Source organism: Crinia signifera, chromosome 8 (assembly GCF_055691185.1).
Source record: "Crinia signifera chromosome 8, ASM5569118v1, whole genome shotgun sequence".
Classification (NCBI taxonomy): Eukaryota; Metazoa; Chordata; class Amphibia; order Anura; family Myobatrachidae; genus Crinia; species Crinia signifera.
In genome coordinates, this window is record NC_139224.1 from 165,689,034 (window position 1) to 165,708,407 (window position 19,374).

Consider the following 19,374-nt stretch of genomic DNA (forward strand, 5'->3'; position numbering starts at 1 on the left):
GGGGGAATAGAGTGGGGTAGGACGCACGTATGCTACATCCCGAGACATAAAGCTCTGAAGTGGGAGTGACCTGGCAAACTATAAAATGCACATTAATATACAACTGCCCAATACACTAGAACAGGGGTGGGTGATGTGTGGTACTCCAGTAACTGTGGGCAGCGAGGTTCAGTGAGGAAGGGTTCACACAAGTGCGGCTGGTGCAGACATTGGATATAAGAGAGCACGCCCCATTTTGGAGAGCACACCCAATTTTCACTGCATTAGTCCACAGTCTTTGCCTTACGCAGCTATTGGGGGACACTGGAGAAGATCATTAGAATGTGGAAATAGTGCAGGGGGCCTGGGCACTTCAGGACCTTCCCAACTCAGGCCCCTCCCCCTTCTGTACTCTCCTCCCACCCCATCTTGTTGGGTGGTGTCTGCAGCCGTTTCTTTTCAGTTAAAGCTCTACAGTAGAGGCCCTACCCACTGGTAGCCTGCATCTATCATCATCCATGAACCTTAGGATAATGTGCAATATAATGTGAATATCAGCAAAGAAAAAAAAAATAATAATAATAATAATAATAATAATAATAATAATAATAATAATAATAATAATTATATATATATATATATATATCAGGCGGCACTCAAATAAAACACAGTGGTTCTACTACCAGGGTACAGATGTGTAATAAGTACACTTTTGTCACACACAACAATCAGGAGATCAGCCACAGATAACGAGCAGAATGGGGAGAGACAGATCAACCACTCCCAGCTAGGAGTTCTCGATTATTTGACTTCCTGCAAGACCAGACATTTTCATTACAAGAAACAGGAACTGGACGTTCTAACCTCACACATATATTCTTGTAACTTCCTTGAAAATTGCTGTCTCAGGTCCAATATAATGATAGAAGAAAACATTTAGCTCAGCAAAGCACCCAAAATAAATACCAGTGATGGGCCGCAGTCTTCTTAGAACAGAAGATGGTCTCCTCATGTCAGCCAGGAACTTGTACAAATCCTCATCACTTAACCGATCACCTTCCTGGGGGGGGGGGGGGGGGGGGGAAAGAACAATACAAATGAAATCAAGTGTTTATAGAATAAAAAATATATGAAAAGAAAAAGGTTTTGTTCCCTATTTATAGAGGGAACATCAGTTACAAGCGGTTTTTGGATATCATTAATTGTGGCTGTGAACGTTTTTTTTTTTTTCTGGAACACCTCTTTGGATTGCAAAGGTGATGGCTGCTGGGTGCTTGCACCAGTTGCTGGTTGCTGAGTGTTGCACCAGAAAATTCCGAAGGCACCTGTGCCACTGCGCTAGTAACTGAATATACCCCTTAGAACAGTGGTTCCCAACCCTGGTCCTCAAGTACCCGCAACAGTGCACGTTTTCCAGATCACCCGGCAGGTGCACTCATTATTTAGACACATTCTAAAAGATCACAGGCGGAGCTAATTATGTCACTTTTGCTTCTGTTTGGAGACCTGGAAAACATGCACTGTTGGGGGTACATGAGGGCCAGGGTTGGGAACCACTGCCTTGGGATTTTAGTCATAATCAAGGTGTTTCGGACCATACTTAAACATATAAGGTCATAAAAAAAGATATAGTGAGATGAGCACAATGGCGATTCATACAGGCGATTTGCCTGTAAGTGCACTTCGGCATTGTAGAGTTGTGTTCTGTATAACATTGGTCACACTACGCACAACATGCGCCTGCACAGGAACCACTGAGTGAGGCAGGTAATGGGTCTTATGCCGGTGTAGTACCTGAAGGGCAACATTATCCACCCATGTTTGAGAAGGGTTCTATTTTGATTTAACAAATTATTGTAAAAAAGACAGAGGACGCTGTTGCTTGGCTTGCACCAGTAATATTGAGGGGACCACCCTTGAGAAGATTGGGCGCATGGAGCCCCCACGCCAGCCGCGGGCTGGTCAGAGCAGATATTCTGATGATTTGTTCTGGACCACCTTGCCAGGATCAGAGTATGAAGAGGCCTTGAACGGACCAGAGCAAAAAGGCAAAACCTCAAAATGAGGCCACCACCTTCCTCAGCAGCTGCACGCAGTGGTGAATGGACACCTGCCTCCGTTCCAACAGAGACCTCTTCTGAGTCTGCAGGGCCCAAAACTCAGACTCCGGACGAAACCTTGTTTCCCGGTTGAAAGAGAGAGGCCCAGAACCATCAACCTTTGTGCCGGGACCACTGGAATTTATCACCCAGAATAGAAACCAACAGAACTCAGGTGATACAGGAACCATGGCACCTGATAGGTAATCACCATTATGCCCTTATTTCTCAAAGTGATCAAGCAATGACTGCTGTGCACACATGTGGGGCCCATGGGGAGATCAAAGCGAAAAGGCCCGTAACTGGAAATGGAGATTTTCCCCCTCAACTATGTGCCTCTCGCATTGGGACATATAGGGAAACAACGCTCATTTGGTACCATGGAGTCTATGATGAGGCATAATGGACTCACATCTCAAACTTCTCAAATGTTCAACAATTTTAAGAACCGTAACTAGGACTACTCATCCTAAGAGGAGTCGAAATTAAGATTTTAACACATTACTCCTGACCAGATATTTTAGAAGAGGGGAAGATCTAAAGAAAAACTTGACCGAGAGGGAGACCTACCCGAAAGTACCCATTAATCTGATGCCACACATCACAGAGGTGGAGTAGACAGTCCTCCACTTCGGTCATACCCGGACCTGGCCCCCAAATGTCGCAGACTGCTTCACTCCCTGCTGAGGACAGCGGTCTTTGGCAGTGGTCTCTTTGCGGGATGCGGTCATTTGGTCTACAGTAGGATGGTCGACAGTCATTGGGTCGACACCATTAGGTCGACATGGGAAAAGGTCATCATGGGTCTAGGTCGACATAGGAAAAGGTTGACATGGTTCTAGGTCGAAATGTCGTTAGTTCGACAGGTCGTTAGTTCGACAATGTCTAGGTCGACAGTCATAAGGTTGACATGGGGTTTGTTAATGTTTTTTTGAGCCAACATGTGCTGACAGGCGGTATTTCATGCCCTACCATCCACTAGGGTGTGGTGGGAGAATAAAATAGTGTGCCGAGCACAGCGAGCGATGCGATGCACTTGAAACTGTGTCCATGTCGACATTCAGATAAAAAAAGTGAAAAACCCCATGTCGACCTTGTGACTGTCGACATAGACATTGTCGAACTAATGACCTGTCGAACTAATGACCTTTCGACCTAGAACCATTTCAACCTTTTCCCATGTCGACCTAGACCCATGTCGACCTAATGACTGTAGACCATCATGCTATAGACCAAATGATCCCAACCCCTCCTTGCACAGTCCCAGATTGACCATTGGAGAATGGAGCTCTCCCACACCCTCCAAACTGAAAGCTCCATAACATGGTAATGTTTGGTTTGGGTGTTCGCCTCCCCCTATAGCCAGAGGAATGTGATCCACCTCAGAACCACCAAGAGGCTGTTACACAGAACTAAGCAGCTCCTTAGTGACCTCTTGGAAATAGGAACCTGACACCAAGTATCTAAGGCACACAACTCTCCTAGATAACATTTTGGTAGGATCGCATCTCCAACATATGTGAAAGACTCCTTAAGTTAATCAAACGAAGGGAGGCGGTCAGCACTTGAAATACTGGACTGCGTTAGGTTGCTAGAATAACCTTTTTATCATTGACATATGTATAACTATGTGGTAGAATTATTACAAATCTGCCTTTGACGTAAGAGTTATCTGGCATTGTTTGGTCAGGCTGCAGCCAGGCTACTTACCCGTTTTAGAACAATTACGATGAAAATGCAACTTGCTATTTATATCGCTTAAAACAGGAAACGTCAGCTGATGCGGCGGTTCTCCTTCCTGAATATGGCAAGCCTGCTCGAAACCAGCTCTTCGCCTCCTTAATTGGTAGGGGAGTCCTCGCTATGACTGGTCCTCCCACTCTGATTCGACCAGTCAGGACCTCACTCTACTCATAAGCTGTGTACACACGGGGGCGATAAGGGCTGAAATCGCTGGAAATATGGTCGCAGGCGACCATATTGCCAGTGATGGGAGTGTGCCCTGGCGATAAATCGCAAGGTGCGCGCTCCCGGTTTCAGCCCCATTCTAATCGCTGGTCGCCGGAGCTTGCCGCCGGCAGAGGTTCCCTTTCATCAGCGACCATCTTTGGTCGCTAATGAAAAGGAGAAACTGAGCAATATATTACTCAGCAATGTATTGCTAGCAATATATTGCTGAGCAATATATCTCCCCCTGTGTGTACGGGGCTTTAGGAAGTATCTCCCGAATCAGATTTTCCCCAGAACACGAACCAGTGGGGGTACATGGCATTTACAGTTAAAGACCAGTCAGAGGTTTCAAACAGGTTTTTCTGATGTCTTAATGAGACCCCTTTCAATATTACAGGCCCACAGTGGTTACCGGAACACCCCCCCCCACACCCCCCCCCCCACACACACACACACACACACACACACACACACACTAACTTTCCCTGTTTGTAAACAGAACACATGGAGCAGGAGTATCAAACAGAGAAGACGGTGCAATGTTACTACCCTCAGACCGACTTGCCCCAATGCAATACTGTTGTCAATTCACTTAACCCATTCATGTCACGGACCCTTGCAAATGTGCGCATACTGGTCCATGGCCTTAGAAGCCACACAATGGGCACCTACTTCTGAACAGCTAATTGGCAATGTGTACCCACAGAGAGACAGGCTTAGCTAGAGATTCATAAATAACACATACATTGAAAAATGTAACAATAATGTAACATTATAACTTACTAATGCTAAGAAATACTGGCACTATTCATGTATGTGTATAGAACAGACAACTTTCCCACCTGTTTGAAGAAGTTTGTGACCGTGAGCGTGGCCGGCCGGAAGGTGGTCAGGTTGCAGGATTCGTCGCCGCTGGTGGTACGTTCTAGAGATCTTCGGCCAACAATGCTGGAATTCCTCCTTTCTGACCAGGAGCCTTTACGTTCTGACCGGGAGACATGGGACAGGCTTATAGACACCAGACCAATGTACAAAAGGCAGGCTTGGGAGAATATGTACAATCACAATACTCCTTGTATTTCAAAGTTGAAAGAAATATGGGATTCAGGTCAGACGACTGCTATAGGAGCAGGGGTGTTCAACATGCGGCCCCCCAGCTGTTGTGGAACTACATGACCCAGCATGCCGTGGCACAGTTTTAGCATGCCTTAATAGCAAAACTGGAAGGGGATGCTGGGATGTGTAGTTCAATAACAGAGAAAAACAATGTAAGCGGCGCTTTAGGGACTACAATTCAAATATTAAATATTAAAATATGATTTATTTGTATAAAGAGACACAATAAATATAATGTACAATACCACCGGCCGGCAGGAAATAAAATTATTCCAACATAAACACACAAAGATCAATTCTTAAAAATATAATGCTGCATAAATAAATGCCTCCTCCCTAATTGAAATAATCCAGCAAATGGACCCTTTTCGTTTAGAAGCTCTTTTTAGCCTTGGGTGAAATTTTGCGTAAATTGCTAATGAAATACTGTCCTGTTAATCTCAGGGAGAATCAGCATCAGGTAATTAACGGTAAGCAGGTTAGTCAGTCACACTTTCAGAACTTGGTTAGTCTTTCTAGACCAGGCAACTTTAAACAAGCTGTTAGATGCTCACTCATTCAGCAAAAAAAAAAATTTTGAATTTGATACTTATGCTCCTTTTGACCCAGGCAGGACGGGTTGGAAGTGTATTTCACTGGGGGTGAGATGCGGCTCCCTTAGAGCGGGTCCCCGGCTGCTGATGTTTCCAGCTTACGCAGCTCTCTCAGGGACTCCCGGCTCTGATGTTAATGTCCCCGTTTTGAATGGTGGAGGCGAGATGCGGCTCGCCTGGAGCGGGTCCTCGGCTGCTGCGAGGTGCGGCTCACCTGGAGCGGGTCCCCGGCTGCTGGTCTTCCCGTATTGTGCAGCCTTTTCAGGGACTTCCAGCTCCGGCGTTCGTTTCCCCGGCTCAAGCGGTAGCAGTAGTCGGAAGTGACGGTAGTTAGATGACGCGTTTCCCCGCCTTCAATACGTCAGCGGCTTCATCAGATACAGATGACTATAATTAGTGCCCTGCGCTTGGTTATGACTATAATTAGTGCCCTGCGCTTGGTTATAACAATTGTCTACTCTAGTTCAATAACAGTTGGAGCGCCGCATGTTGAATAACCTCATGTTGAGCTTAGAATTGTGCAAAAATGAATTGGTCTGAGCAATTATCAGCAATGGCTGGACAATGTATTTTATGCACCCTATATACGAACCATATACATCCCTCTGGGCATCCAAACATTAACACCAGAAAATTATTTGTCCCAATTCCCAGCAGTAACCATTCCTCACCACCATGGGGCGCTATGGTCTCTGTGTAACAGAGCTGGAGTCTCAGAAGCTTACAGAGGTGCTGCTCTTCTGAGTCTCTTCTCAGGATAAGTGTTAGACCATTGCCTACATTGCCTCATCTGCCTTACCCCATGTCCCGGCCCTTGCCTCTTCTGCCTTACCCCATGTCCCGACCCTTGCCTCTTCTGCCTTACCCCATGTCCCGGCCCTTGCCTCTTCTGCCTTACCCCATGTCCCGGCCCTTGCCTCTTCTGCCTTACCCCATGTCCCGGCCCTTGCCTCTTCTGCCTTACCCCATGTCCCGGCCCTTGCCTCTTCTGCCTTACCCCATGTCCCGGCCCTTGCCTCTTCTGCCTTACCCCATGTCCCGGCCCTTGCCTCTTCTGCCTTACCCCATGTCCCGGCCCTTGCCTCTTCTGCCTTACCCCATGTCCCGGCCCTTGCCTCTTCTGCCTTACCCCATGTCCCGGCCCTTGCCTCTTCTGCCTTACCCCATGTCCCGACCCTTGCCTCTTCTGCCTTACCCCATGTCCCGACCCTTGCCTCTTCTGCCTTACCCCATGTCCCGGCCCTTGCCTCTTCTGCCTTACCCCATGTCCCGACCCTTGCCTCTTCTGCCTTACCCCATGTCCCGGCCCTTGCCTCTTCTGCCTTACCCCATGTCCCGGCCCTTGCCTCTTCTGCCTTACCCCATGTCCCGGCCCTTGCCTCTTCTGCCTTACCCCATGTCCCGGCCCTTGCCTCTTCTGCCTTACCCCATGTCCCGGCCCTTGCCTCTTCTGCCTTACCCCATGTCCCGGCCCTTGCCTCTTCTGCCTTACCCCATGTCCCGGCCCTTGCCTCTTCTGCCTTACCCCATGTCCCGGCCCTTGCCTCTTCTGCCTTACCCCATGTCCCGGCCCTTGCCTCTTCTGCCTTACCCCATGTCCCGGCCCTTGCCTCTTCTGCCTTACCCCATGTCCCGGCCCTTGCCTCTTCTGCCTTACCCCATGTCCCGGCCCTTGCCTCTTCTGCCTTACCCCATGTCCCGGCCCTTGCCTCTTCTGCCTTACCCCATGTCCCGACCCTTGCCTCTTCTGCCTTACCCCATGTCCCGACCCTTGCCTCTTCTGCCTTACCCCATGTCCCGGCCCTTGCCTCTTCTGCCTTACCCCATGTCCCGACCCTTGCCTCTTCTGCCTTACCCCATGTCCCGACCCTTGCCTCTTCTGCCTTACCCCATGTCCCGGCCCTTGCCTCTTCTGCCTTACCCCATGTCCCGGCCCTTGCCTCTTCTGCCTTACCCCATGTCCCGGCCCTTGCCTCTTCTGCCTTACCCCATGTCCCGGCCCTTGCCTCTTCTGCCTTACCCCATGTCCCGGCCCTTGCCTCTTCTGCCTTACCCCATGTCCCCGCCCTTGCCTCTTCTGCCTTACCCCATGTCCCCGCCCTTGCCTCTTCTTCCTTACAAAGGTAAGTGCTGGAGGCAATCTTTGCTGTGGCACTCTTTGGTTTAGTATTGAAATTATTCAAACCTTACTTATATTGAGGCTATTTAGAAAAGAATTAAGCAAATTAAAACATACATAATATTATTGTTTAAAGGTCTTTGAGAAGTATTATGTTTTTGTTTGCTTATTTTTTTTCTAAATCGCCTCAATAAAAGTGAAGTTTTAATAATTACAATACTATAAATCCAAGAGTTCCCCAGCAAAGATTTCTGGGCCTGCAGCACTAACCTTTGTTCATAGTTACCAGTAACCGAAACCTGGGAGCACCGCCAATCATTTATATACTAAGCTACATTTGAGTCCTTACACATTTATATGTTGGCCTCTATTATGATAATTTGAAATATCCAGTTTGTGCAGTTTCTTCTTCCTTACCCCATATCCCAGCCCTGCCGTACCCCATGTCCCAGCCCTTACCTCTTCTGCCTTACCACATATGCCAGTCTTACTCCTTGTCCCAGCCGTGTGCATCTGCATTGCATTTTTTAATTTCACAAAACTTAGTTGTTGTATTTTTATTATTGGGGGGGGGGGGGGGGGGGCAATTTCAGTTGACAAGAAGAAGCAGGAAGGACTTTGTGGACAGGCTTGAAAAACAGGGCAATAAACTTCCTAAAGTTCAGTAAGATTAGGCGGTGTTCTTAATAATAGATGGTCTTTAAAACAATTCCCACCTCCGGCAACCTTTCCACAGACAGGTATAAAAATGCCAGTGCAATACCTCCAGGTCCTATTTCTAACTCGTTGGAATCCCGCTCCAGGCTCCCGGCGCTGCTCACGATGTTCATTAGATGAATTGCAGTCCATGCAAAGGGCATGCGATACCGCCCCAGCCTCTGGCAGAACTGCTCTCCCTGACTGCGCAGCTTCTCCAGCTTCTCTTTGTTCTACAAAACAAGGTACCAGAGAGTACTTACAGCGCAACGATCAAACCAAGCCAACAATCATGGGACAATCACAGGACAACTACACCCAAGTCAAAGCCATTGATCAGCCTTAGCCTGGCTTTTACCTAATTAGTGTCTTGGTGCATTTCCTCCTCAGTCCAACACAAACCTCTAGGGCAGGCATGTATAAACTACGGCCCTCCAGCTGTTGTGAAACTACAAGTCCCATCATGCCTTGCAACAGTTTTGGGTACTTGTTTCCTAGCACGGCGCCCATCGTGGGTCATCGCATACCTTAAGGTAAGGTATGCGATGGACGCGACCGACGCGATTTTTGGGCTATTTTTAGCCTTTTCCCGACAATTAAAAAAAGCGACCGAAGCGATTTAACATTGTATGCATTGTATTCAATATTAAATTCCTATGTAAAATCGGGTCCATTGTATGCCATTATAATGGCATACAATGTGACCGATGCGATGGACCCGATTTTACATAGGGAACAATGTTAAATGGCCCAATGGACCCGATTTTTGATCGTATACCCACCCTGATGGGTAATTTGTATGTGAAATCCCCCCCCCCCCCCCCCCCATTGTTAACGCCACCCCACGATGAACGCTAACCCGATGCGTGGCGAGCGCAGCAAGCCCGCGAGGGGCGGCGGTACGCGTCCTCCGACCTTTTCATACCCCCACTTACAAGTCGGTGTGGAGTTGTTATTATATAGTGTGGCGAGCGTAGCGTGCCACCGAGCCAGAAGCGAGCCCCGCGTGGGGATGCGTTATACCTGTGAAGTAATGCGCGTCCCCTCGCCACACTATATAAAATCAACTCAGCGCCGACATGGATAGTGGGGGTATGAAAAGGTCGGAGGACGCGTACCGCCACGCTTCGGGTTGGCGTTCATCGTGGGGTGGCGTTAACAATGGGGGGGCATTTTACCCATCAAGGTGGGGATACAATGAAAATTGGGGTCCGGGGGGCATTTAACATTGGTTCCAATGTAAAAATCGCGTCGATCGCATCGCATGCGATTTGGTTGCATGCGAAGGACGAGATTTTTTAGGACCCGATGGATACAATTTTAATCGCTGGCACCGTGTTAGGAAACATGTACCCAGTTTTGCTATTACAGAATGCTTAAACTATGGCAAGGCATTCTGGGATGTGTAGTTTCCCAACAGCTGGAGGGCCACAGTTTGGACACGCCTGCTCTAGGGGCTGTATAGTTCTGTAATGTTCTATAGCATTTTATACATGTGAGAATGTTACAAGATTCTGTTCTACATTGGATCTCGCAGAATTGTAGGATCTGTACACATGGAACGATTTGTCATACAATGTGGGCGTTCCCGATCGATTGTTCCGTGTGTATGAACGATATCGATGCCCATACCCGCCGCTCATTGAGAGGTCTATGACCTTCCATGCATGCTGAAAGATCATAGACCAATCTTTTGCAATGTGTTCAAATTGTTTCATGTGTATGCACGATGAAAGATTTGGTAAAAGCTGATTGACCGGCTCCCTCTCCCTCCACCATGTTTAATGATCAATCGTTCATGTGAATTTTTTACAATATACATAGTAACATACATCGTAACATAGTAATTATGGCTGAAAAAAGACATTAGTCCCATTTTAGGGGGCGGTGCCCAGAACAGAACACAGTATTCCAAATGTGGTCTCACCAATGCCTTGTAAAGAGGCACTATCACATTGGCATCCATCAAATCCATTCCCCTTTTAATGCATGCCAGTATCCGGTTTGCTTTTGCTACTGCACTTGAGCAGTGTGCACTATTACCCAATTTTTCATCTTTGATGACCCCCAAGTCCTTCTCTACAGCAGAATTCCCTATAATAACTCCATTTAGCCTATAAGTAGCTTGTTTATTTTTGTTCCCATAATGAATTAATTTACATTTATCAAAGTTAAACTGCATTTTCCACCTTTCCAGTTTAATTAAGTCACTTTTTAAATGTATCCACACATTCTCTCCTGAGTTAATTTGCTTACTCAATTTTGTGTCATCCGCAAATATTGCAATATTATCACTATATCATTAATGAATATATCAAACAAGGTGGGTCCCAATATTGAACCTTGCAGGACTCTACTTTGCACCTTACCCCAGCTGGAATGTATGCCATTTACCACCACTCTCTGTCCCCGATTGTGCAACCAGTTTTTAATCCAATTACAAATTTTATCTCCTAACCATAAATGACCTAGTTTCATCAATATCCTTTTATGAGGCAAAAGCTTTAGCAAAATATTGGATCGTTTCCCAAATCGTTCCGTGTGTATGCACTTTAAAAGTCATTCGGTCTGATTCAGACCGTATAACTTGGAAGCGAATTTGAAGCAGCTGCGTAGCCCTGGACTTACTCGGTGGCTGTGATGAAACCAGCTTAAATCGAGGCCGGAGCAGACGTCACACACCCTTCCCTAAAACGCATGGCCATGAACGCATTTATTATGCCATGACTGTGTTTTTCTTGGCACTTCCATTAAACGCCCAGTTACCACCCCCAGACGCTGGCTTCCTTTTGATGGCTAGCGAAGGAAAAAAGTGGTAGGGTTGTATCGATAATCACCTGCTGTGCGAATTCACCCAGCAGCGATCAGGTCTGAATTAGGCCTATTGTTACAGGTTTATGTACACCACACCCTAGTGCTTTGGGTGAAAATCACGGCAGGTGTTAACCAGGCTACTGTGGTCACTTTTGTAAGATTGTCGTATGTTCTGTCCCCTTTGATCGGCACTGTAGAACCCCTGTTCGCCATTTAATAATAAAACAAACAGAAAGTATCGCTTACTTTTGCGGTATCCGCCTCCTTGTAGATCATATAGGGTTCGGCGCACTCCCCAATGTCTCCCTGCTGCAGAACCTTTTCCAGCTGGAAACACAGAAATTATGTAAAAACATGGAATACTGAGAATAGGAACATAATCCAGATTCATTTACCAACATCTCTGCCAGTTATCCGTATATCCAGCTGATGAACGGCTAATTATTATTATTACCAGTTACTTATATAGCGCACACATATTCCGCAGCGCTGTACAGAGAATATATGAACATTCACATCAGTCCCTGTCCCAGTGGAGCTTACAATCTATATTCCCTACCACATGTACACGAACACACAGACATTCTAGGGTTAATTTTCTTGGAAGTCAATTGAAGTACCAGTAAATTTTGGAAGGAAACCGGAGTACCCGGAGAATAGAACCCATGACCTCAGTGCTGTGAGGCAGTAATGCTAACCATTACACCATCTGTACTGCCCCGTATATATAACACATGGTGGGGATATAATGCTAACCATTACACCATCCGTACTGCCCCGTATATATAACACATGGTGGGGATAGAACCCATGACCTCAGTGCTGTGAGGCAGTAATGCTAACCATTACACCATCCGTACTGCCCTGTATATATAACACATGGTGGGGATAGAACCCATGGCCTCAGTGCTGTGATGCAGTAATGTAACCATTACACCATCCATATTGCCCTGTCTATATAACACATGGTGGGGATAGAACCCATGACCTCAGTGCTGTGAGGCAGTAATGCTAACCACTACACCATCCGTACTGCCCCGTATATATAACACATGGTGGGGATAGAACCCAAGGCCTCAGTGCTGTGAGGCAGTAATGTAACCATTACACCATCCGTACTGCCCTGTATATATAACACATGGTGGGGATAGAACCCATGACCTCAGTGCTGTGAGGCAGTAATGCTAACCATTACACCATCCGTACTGCCCCGTATATATAACACATGGTGGGGATAGAACCCATGACCTCAGCGCTGTGAGGCAGTAATGCTAACCATTACACCATCCGTACTGACCCGTATTTATAACACATGATGGGGATGGAACCCATGACCTCAGTGCTGTGATGCAGTAATGTAACCATTACACCATCCGTACTGCCCCGTATATATAACACATGGTGGGGATAGAACCCATGACCTCAGAGCTGTGAGGCAGTAATGTAACCATTACACCATCCGTACTGCCCCGTATATATAACACATGGTGGGGATAGAACCCATGGCCTCAGTGCTGTGAGGCAGTAATGTAACCACTACACCGTCCGTACTGCCCCAGATTGCAGTAGACTATACTGTAGATTCCTGTACTCAGGGCTGTACTGAGAGTGGTGCATCCAGTATCATGGCCAAGAGGTGACAGACAATGTATACAATGTAAGCATTCTCCCATACACTCCTGGTTCTGCTGCACTATCAAGTAGAGAAGGGACAACAAAGCAATGTGTCAGGGGACGTTCTCATGGAGCCCATGTAAAGAGCCTTTGGGTTAGGGATTAACATCAGGATATTCAGTTTTGGGTGGAATAATCCTTAACAGTTTAGGAGAAAGGATAAACAATGGGTACTCCCATTACAGAGTGTTATTCACCAGATACACGTGGCTGGAATACTGTTCACAAGTCAGCATCTGTGGCAATGCGGTGACCAATCACAGCTGGCTGCTGCCCACGGGATGAGAACATATGTTTTCCAGCCTGTATCTATTACAGGGAATGGACAGAAGCCACCAACCCACCGGGGAATCAACATTTCCAAATATTCTGGGTAGAACTAAACATAATCGTATCTTTCAATTGACGTCATTATAGAGAATGCAAAAATGTAATACCAAGATCCTCCAATATCGCTGTTACATGACCTATGTACTAACCCTACTGTTTTACTGTATTACGTGTTATCAGGGAAGAATGTGGGCATGGATCCAGGCACACTTCTTCATTTTATCATTAACCCCTTGAGTGGTGGGTTTTGCAGGGGCAGGACAGACCTACCAGGGCAGGTTTGTCCTGCCCCAGCAAAACCCACCACAGGAAGTTATAAGCCGCCCTCCCTCACCTCTGCTCCGGCGTTAGTACGCCGGAGCTTCCCTGCCGCCTGTCACATTCAGCAGTGACGTCGGCGGCAGGCTGGGGGATGTTCACGGCGGCTCGGGAGGACTCGAGTGCCTGAGTGCTCCCGAGTCCCCCTGAGCCGCGCCGACCATACCCGAGCCTGCCGCCGGCGTCACTGTAAAATGAATGACGGCTGGCAGGCAGGTCAGGGGAGCTCCGGCGTGCCGATCGCCGGAGCAAAGGTGATGGGGAGGACTCCATGGTTGTAACGGGGGTGGGCTCTAGAGGTGATGCACCAGTGGCACACAACTATTGTATATTAGTGGTATGCCCGGAAATTTTCCGGGACAGCCCGCTGCGGCAGCGCAGCTGAACCCGGAAAATTTCCGGGCATACCACTCAAGGGGTTAATAGATAATTATATATTTTTTTTAAATGAACAACGTTATTACAAAATATATATTGGATATTGGGACAGCGTTAGGAATTTGCAATGGTTAGCATTACTGCCTCACAGCATTGAGGTCATGGGTTTGATTCCCGCCATGGCTCTAACTGTGCTGAGTTTGTATATTCTCCCCGTGCTTGCGTGGGTTTCCTCCGGGTACTCCGGTTTCCTCCCACAATCCAAAAATATACTGGTAGGCTAATTGGCTCCCAACAAAATTATCTCTAGAATGTCTGTGTGTGCGTGTACATGTGGTAGGGACGATAGACTGTAAGCTCCACTGGGGCAGAGACCGATGCGAATGTTCAACTATACTCTGTACAGCGCTGGGGTATATGTGTGCGCTATATAAATATCCTCCGGTAACAATAAATATTACATGAAAAATAATTGCAGAAACCTTGTATTTGCTTTATGTACACAAAAAAAGTATTCTGAATGTAAACTCATATCATGCTTCAATAAAAGGAAGTTGTTTTGGGGAAAACTCAGTCTCTCTTATTAGTAGACTGACGTGGATAGATTACATGGGATAAGAAAGACTAATTTTCTCAGTTGTGGGACTACAAGTCTCAGCATGCCCTGCTAGCCTCTGATCTGTACATTTACTGCATAGACAAACTTGTGGGTCTCTAGCGGTACTACAAGTTCAAGCTGCCCTTCCAGCTAAAGGCCTTCAACTGGTAGAGGATCACCTTTCTCACTTACAGATGTATCAAGCTTCAAACAGTGATAAAGTGGAGAGTGATAAACAGCCACCCAATCAGCTCCTGCCTGCCATTTTTCAAACCCAGCCTGTAACATGGTAGTACGGAGCTGATTGGCTGGCTGTTAATCACTCTCCATTTTATCACTTTTCGAAGCTGGTTACATCTGGCCCCTTGATGTGCATCTTATTTGTATAAATAAAACTGGACAAGACCAAAACTACTCTGCTAGATCAGATGGATCAATGTGCGGTGAGGCATTTGTACATCCGTGCGCGACGGAGTATGAATCTGTACACGATGCGCTGTGATGCAGCGGAAGGTACGGATGTCAGCCGCCCTCACCGGAGCAGACATCAACCCATCTATGTTCCCATAAAAAAAATGCGGGGGTACTATTATAAGGCTTTAAGACCACTGGGGGTCCTGACATCAATGGGATGCGGTAACGTATTATATAATGGGGGGCTATGGAAAATAAAATCTTTTAAAATATTATTAAAAATATAGTTTAATAAGTCATTCAGTGAAACAAAAATTTCTTAGCGGTTTATGGGCAAAAAAACATCCAGTTAAGTGGTAAAAGCTAATTCCCGTAAGTCACCGCCCCGTCTTCAGTACATTCGGCGGTGCGTCGATGTAAAGAAATGACAGTACACTAAAAACTTCTCAGCATCAGTCTCGCCTCTCGCGCTGTATTACGTATAGATGCTAGGTGTACGATAACACATCTGTGTACCTGACCGTCACCAGTATAGATTTATATAGCTGCACTCACTTTAATCACCAGGAAGACGTCTTGGGAAGGATACGTGATTGAGAATATGGCGGATCTGGCCAGCGTGCTGATGGCCGCCGAGGTGACGTAAGGTCGCAGCACTCCTTTGATCTGCTCGGAGTTTAGATCAAAGTAGAAGTTTTCTGAAATCTAGAGAAAAAACAGAATTAGCATAATAGCAATCTCCGTGGCCTGGCTCCTTACTACATAATGCATAAGGCGCACATTCATCCGCCTGGTAATGATCCCAGCTACGGATTGGTGCTGTCACTTTCCAACAGGAGGCTAAGTCATTGCTAGTACAGGAATGCTGAAATAATGCCATCAATACTGAGCAGGTATAAATATTAGAACACACAGCAAAACATCAACAGAAATGAAAATAGGAACTAGGATATATGAGTAAATAGAATTTATGCGATAAATGGGCTGTCTTGTTTAAAAAGGAAATTAATCTCTCAAACAGTAATGATAGTAACTAAGGACCTTATTCTGGTTCACATTCAATGCTGTAAAATTCTCACAGTCGCCCGCACCCCCCTCCCCCGGCATGGCTGCAAATGGATGTTTAGCATAAACGTCACAGGTGCATTTAAACCTAATACTACTGTACTAACGGAAAAAGAGAATTTCGGGTTGTTCACTATTCTAGCACTCACCTTTTTCTTTTCCTTGGCATCATATAACGCCAAACTTGCAAAAATTGGTTCAATTTCTATTTCGAATCTAAGGGTAGAATACAAAAAATAAAACACAGAAAGTCATTATGATACATAGGATGCAGACGCTGTGATGACTGTTATGGTCAATGAATCGTCTAGACCAGTGATTTTCAACCTTTTTACCTTGCGGCACACTAATCCCCACAGTGCAAAACACATTGGCCCCCACAGGAAAAAAAAAAACCTATTGGCTCCCTTATGAAAAGAAATCACACTGGTCCCCACAGATAACAAAAATAAAATACATTGGCCCTTTACATGAAGAGACCAGTAAATAACAGTTGAACTGGTGGTGGCTGTAAACTGGTTTGTGCATCTCTAGATCTGGGGGCACACCTGAGAACCGCTCAAGGCACACTAGTGTGCCACGGCACAGTGGTTGAAAAACACTGGTCTAGACCTTGCATAGTTTTACACTGAACGTCTCTTAACGTAGCAGAAACATTTATGTACAGCAAATTATAAACAGAACTACCGCGGCGCAGGTCTGGTAAGTACGGCTAGTACGGAGTTACGGCACATTACTGCGGAGAATTAGGCTAGTAATAGTCTCCGCTACAGGAACGTAGAGAGTATACTCTCCAGATGTCCCGAAGATGGTTTCCACCACCAGACTTGTTCTCCCCCGTCACTTTCCTTTCACTCTCCCCCCTTTCTCTTTCTTCCTATTATTTACGATATATACTGCTAATATTTTTCTTTTAAATGCTTGATAAATATTGAATACATCACGTTTACGACAGAAATGCTTATTGAGAATAATATTTCAATCCACTGCGGCCTAATATGTCCTATATCCGCTCTATACCAGATTACATATTTTCTCTTGCATGTGACGGGTGTACTTGTATAAGGCAGTAAAATGTTCAAATCACAAAATGGAATGCGTTCTCTGTTGTAACTATCACTTGTAAAAATTTTCTAACTCCAATAAAAAATATTATGCACAAAAAAAGGAAAGTAAAGAGTATAATTATTCTGTAATTCGAGATTGATATGTGCAAGATGTGGTATCGGGTGCAGACTCTTAAAAAAAAAAAAAAAAAAGGAGACCGAACTCGCCAGATAAATTTAGTAAGGCTGTAAAGATATTACAATTATTGGTTAAACCTTGAAAACAATTGTTTCCTATGTGACACAAATGCATACTGTAAGATATTTTAATATATATATTTTTTTCATATATTCCAACTGTAAAGCGCAACAGAATATGCTGCGCGATATAACAAGTTGTAAATAAATATATATATTCCCATATTTCAGGAACATTATCTTGCTAGAAGTGCTCCCTCTTGTGACCAATTGAAAGTACTGCATTAGTTAACAGTATTCACTCATTTTAGTTGCACTCACAATGAACATTTACATTGGACCTTTTTATAGCCTTTTGAAAAATTACAGCGCATGAAGGTCACATTATGTATAATCAATAATAAAGGATATATATTTATCAAGAAAACGCTTCAAAGCATCTATTTTCACGTGCTGATGGGTTTTACATCAGTTTTAAATACAGGCAACAAAACAGCAAAAAAAAAAAAAAATTTAAATCAGTGTCTTTAGAAACCCTCCAAATAGTACAAACTGCATCACCATAAGGGTTTGAGGGGGTTATTTTGGTTCACTCTTTCTGACAAATTCCTTCTTAGATGGACAAAACCATGTGCACTGCAGGTGGGGCAGATGTAACATGTGCTGAGAGAATTAGATTTGGGTGGGGTTTTACTTCAAAGCGAGATCTATATTGCAGTGTAAAAATAAAGCAGTCAGTATTTTCCCTGCACAGAAACAAAATAACTCACCCAAATCTAATTCTCTCTGCACATGTTACATCTGCCCCACCTGCAGTGCACATGGTTTTGTCAATCTAAGAAGGAATTTGTCAGAAAGAGTGAACCAAAATAACCCCCTCAGTGTCAGATGCAGGCTTGATCGCTGATCTGTAAAGTTGCAGGTGACTGCGAGTAGATAGCCGCCGCCCAGACAGAAAGAGAAAACGCCCTGCGCAAATCTGCAAAAAAATTGCAGAACGCTCATCCACCCGCAGATCCATACACAATTACTAAACCATCTGATGCTTTTTCCAGTCTGTGCAAAGGTGAGTAAGTCTGATCCCACCAGGCATCTGCAACTGAGAAGCCAGTGCTGACATCACAGACCCTCCCTCAAATCAGGCTATCACCCCCAAGTGCCGGCTTCCTGTCAATCAACTTCTGACCGCTTTACGTTTACAATCTATATGCAATTACAGTCGCTATTCGGCCTTGCACGTGCGCACTTCTGTCTGTACGCATGCGCAAATTTGATAATTGCTGGATCTGCAAATTTTAAGTGGGCCTACATAATATTTTTTATAGAAGTTACAGAACTTAATGTAGAAAAAAAAAAACTGCATTGAATTCAAAGTTGTTCCTTCCTTTGGCAGAACTGTTCCATACCCTGTACCGATCAAACCAGGCCATGATGCCCAACGGGCACGTTGGTTACTACCTGTTCCGGAGCAATGAAGGGGAGCAGGGATGTTCCCCCCAGCCCTCAGGATCTGGTGATGGAGGAAGGAGTGTGTGGGGGGGGGGGGGGGGGGGGGCATCTTGCTGTTGCACACAGAACATCCTGGCTTAACCATGTAAATGGAAATATGGCTGCTGAACATTGAACCCACAGAACCTTACTTTGTCATGGAGGGCAATGGACATCTGAAACCTTCCCAGACACAGTGGTTATATGGAGGAAACAGTGGGATGTATAGAATATCTGCAGTCCAGAGTTCCTGTAAGTGTATGACCTGCTGGGAGGCTGAAAGGCAAAGCATACTCCTACATAGGGTGCAGCTGAGGGTGCAGCTGCCAGCCCATCAGACACAGGCCAGGAGACCAGAGTGGAGGAGACCAGGCAATACAACGTACTTCCTTATGAGAGAGAGGGATGAAGAGCAGAAGGCTGCAATCAGGCTGCAAGCACTTAGCTACTCCCCGGTGCCGCCTACTGGTTGAGTGGATCATCTGGCGGGGTCTACAGA

At 45.7% G+C, this 19,374-nt stretch overlaps 1 protein-coding gene across 11 annotated transcripts in view; it reads right to left on the reverse strand.

The window, feature by feature from the left end:
* The window catches only part of DOCK7 (dedicator of cytokinesis 7), a 138,691-nt gene that overhangs the window by 98,190 nt on the left and 21,127 nt on the right, over nucleotides 1-19,374 (reverse strand). For all 11 annotated transcript variants that reach the window (XM_083157673.1, XM_083157672.1, XM_083157670.1 and 8 more), the window contains exons 8-13: nucleotides 16,293-16,359; nucleotides 15,634-15,783; nucleotides 11,613-11,693; nucleotides 8,620-8,785; nucleotides 4,871-5,013; nucleotides 946-1,039 (exon numbers count right to left, since the gene is read on the reverse strand). In XM_083157673.1, the coding sequence (XP_083013799.1) occupies nucleotides 946-1,039; nucleotides 4,871-5,013; nucleotides 8,620-8,785; nucleotides 11,613-11,693; nucleotides 15,634-15,783; nucleotides 16,293-16,359 (701 nt within the window). The remainder of the gene's footprint in view (nucleotides 1-945; nucleotides 1,040-4,870; nucleotides 5,014-8,619; nucleotides 8,786-11,612; nucleotides 11,694-15,633; nucleotides 15,784-16,292; nucleotides 16,360-19,374) is intronic.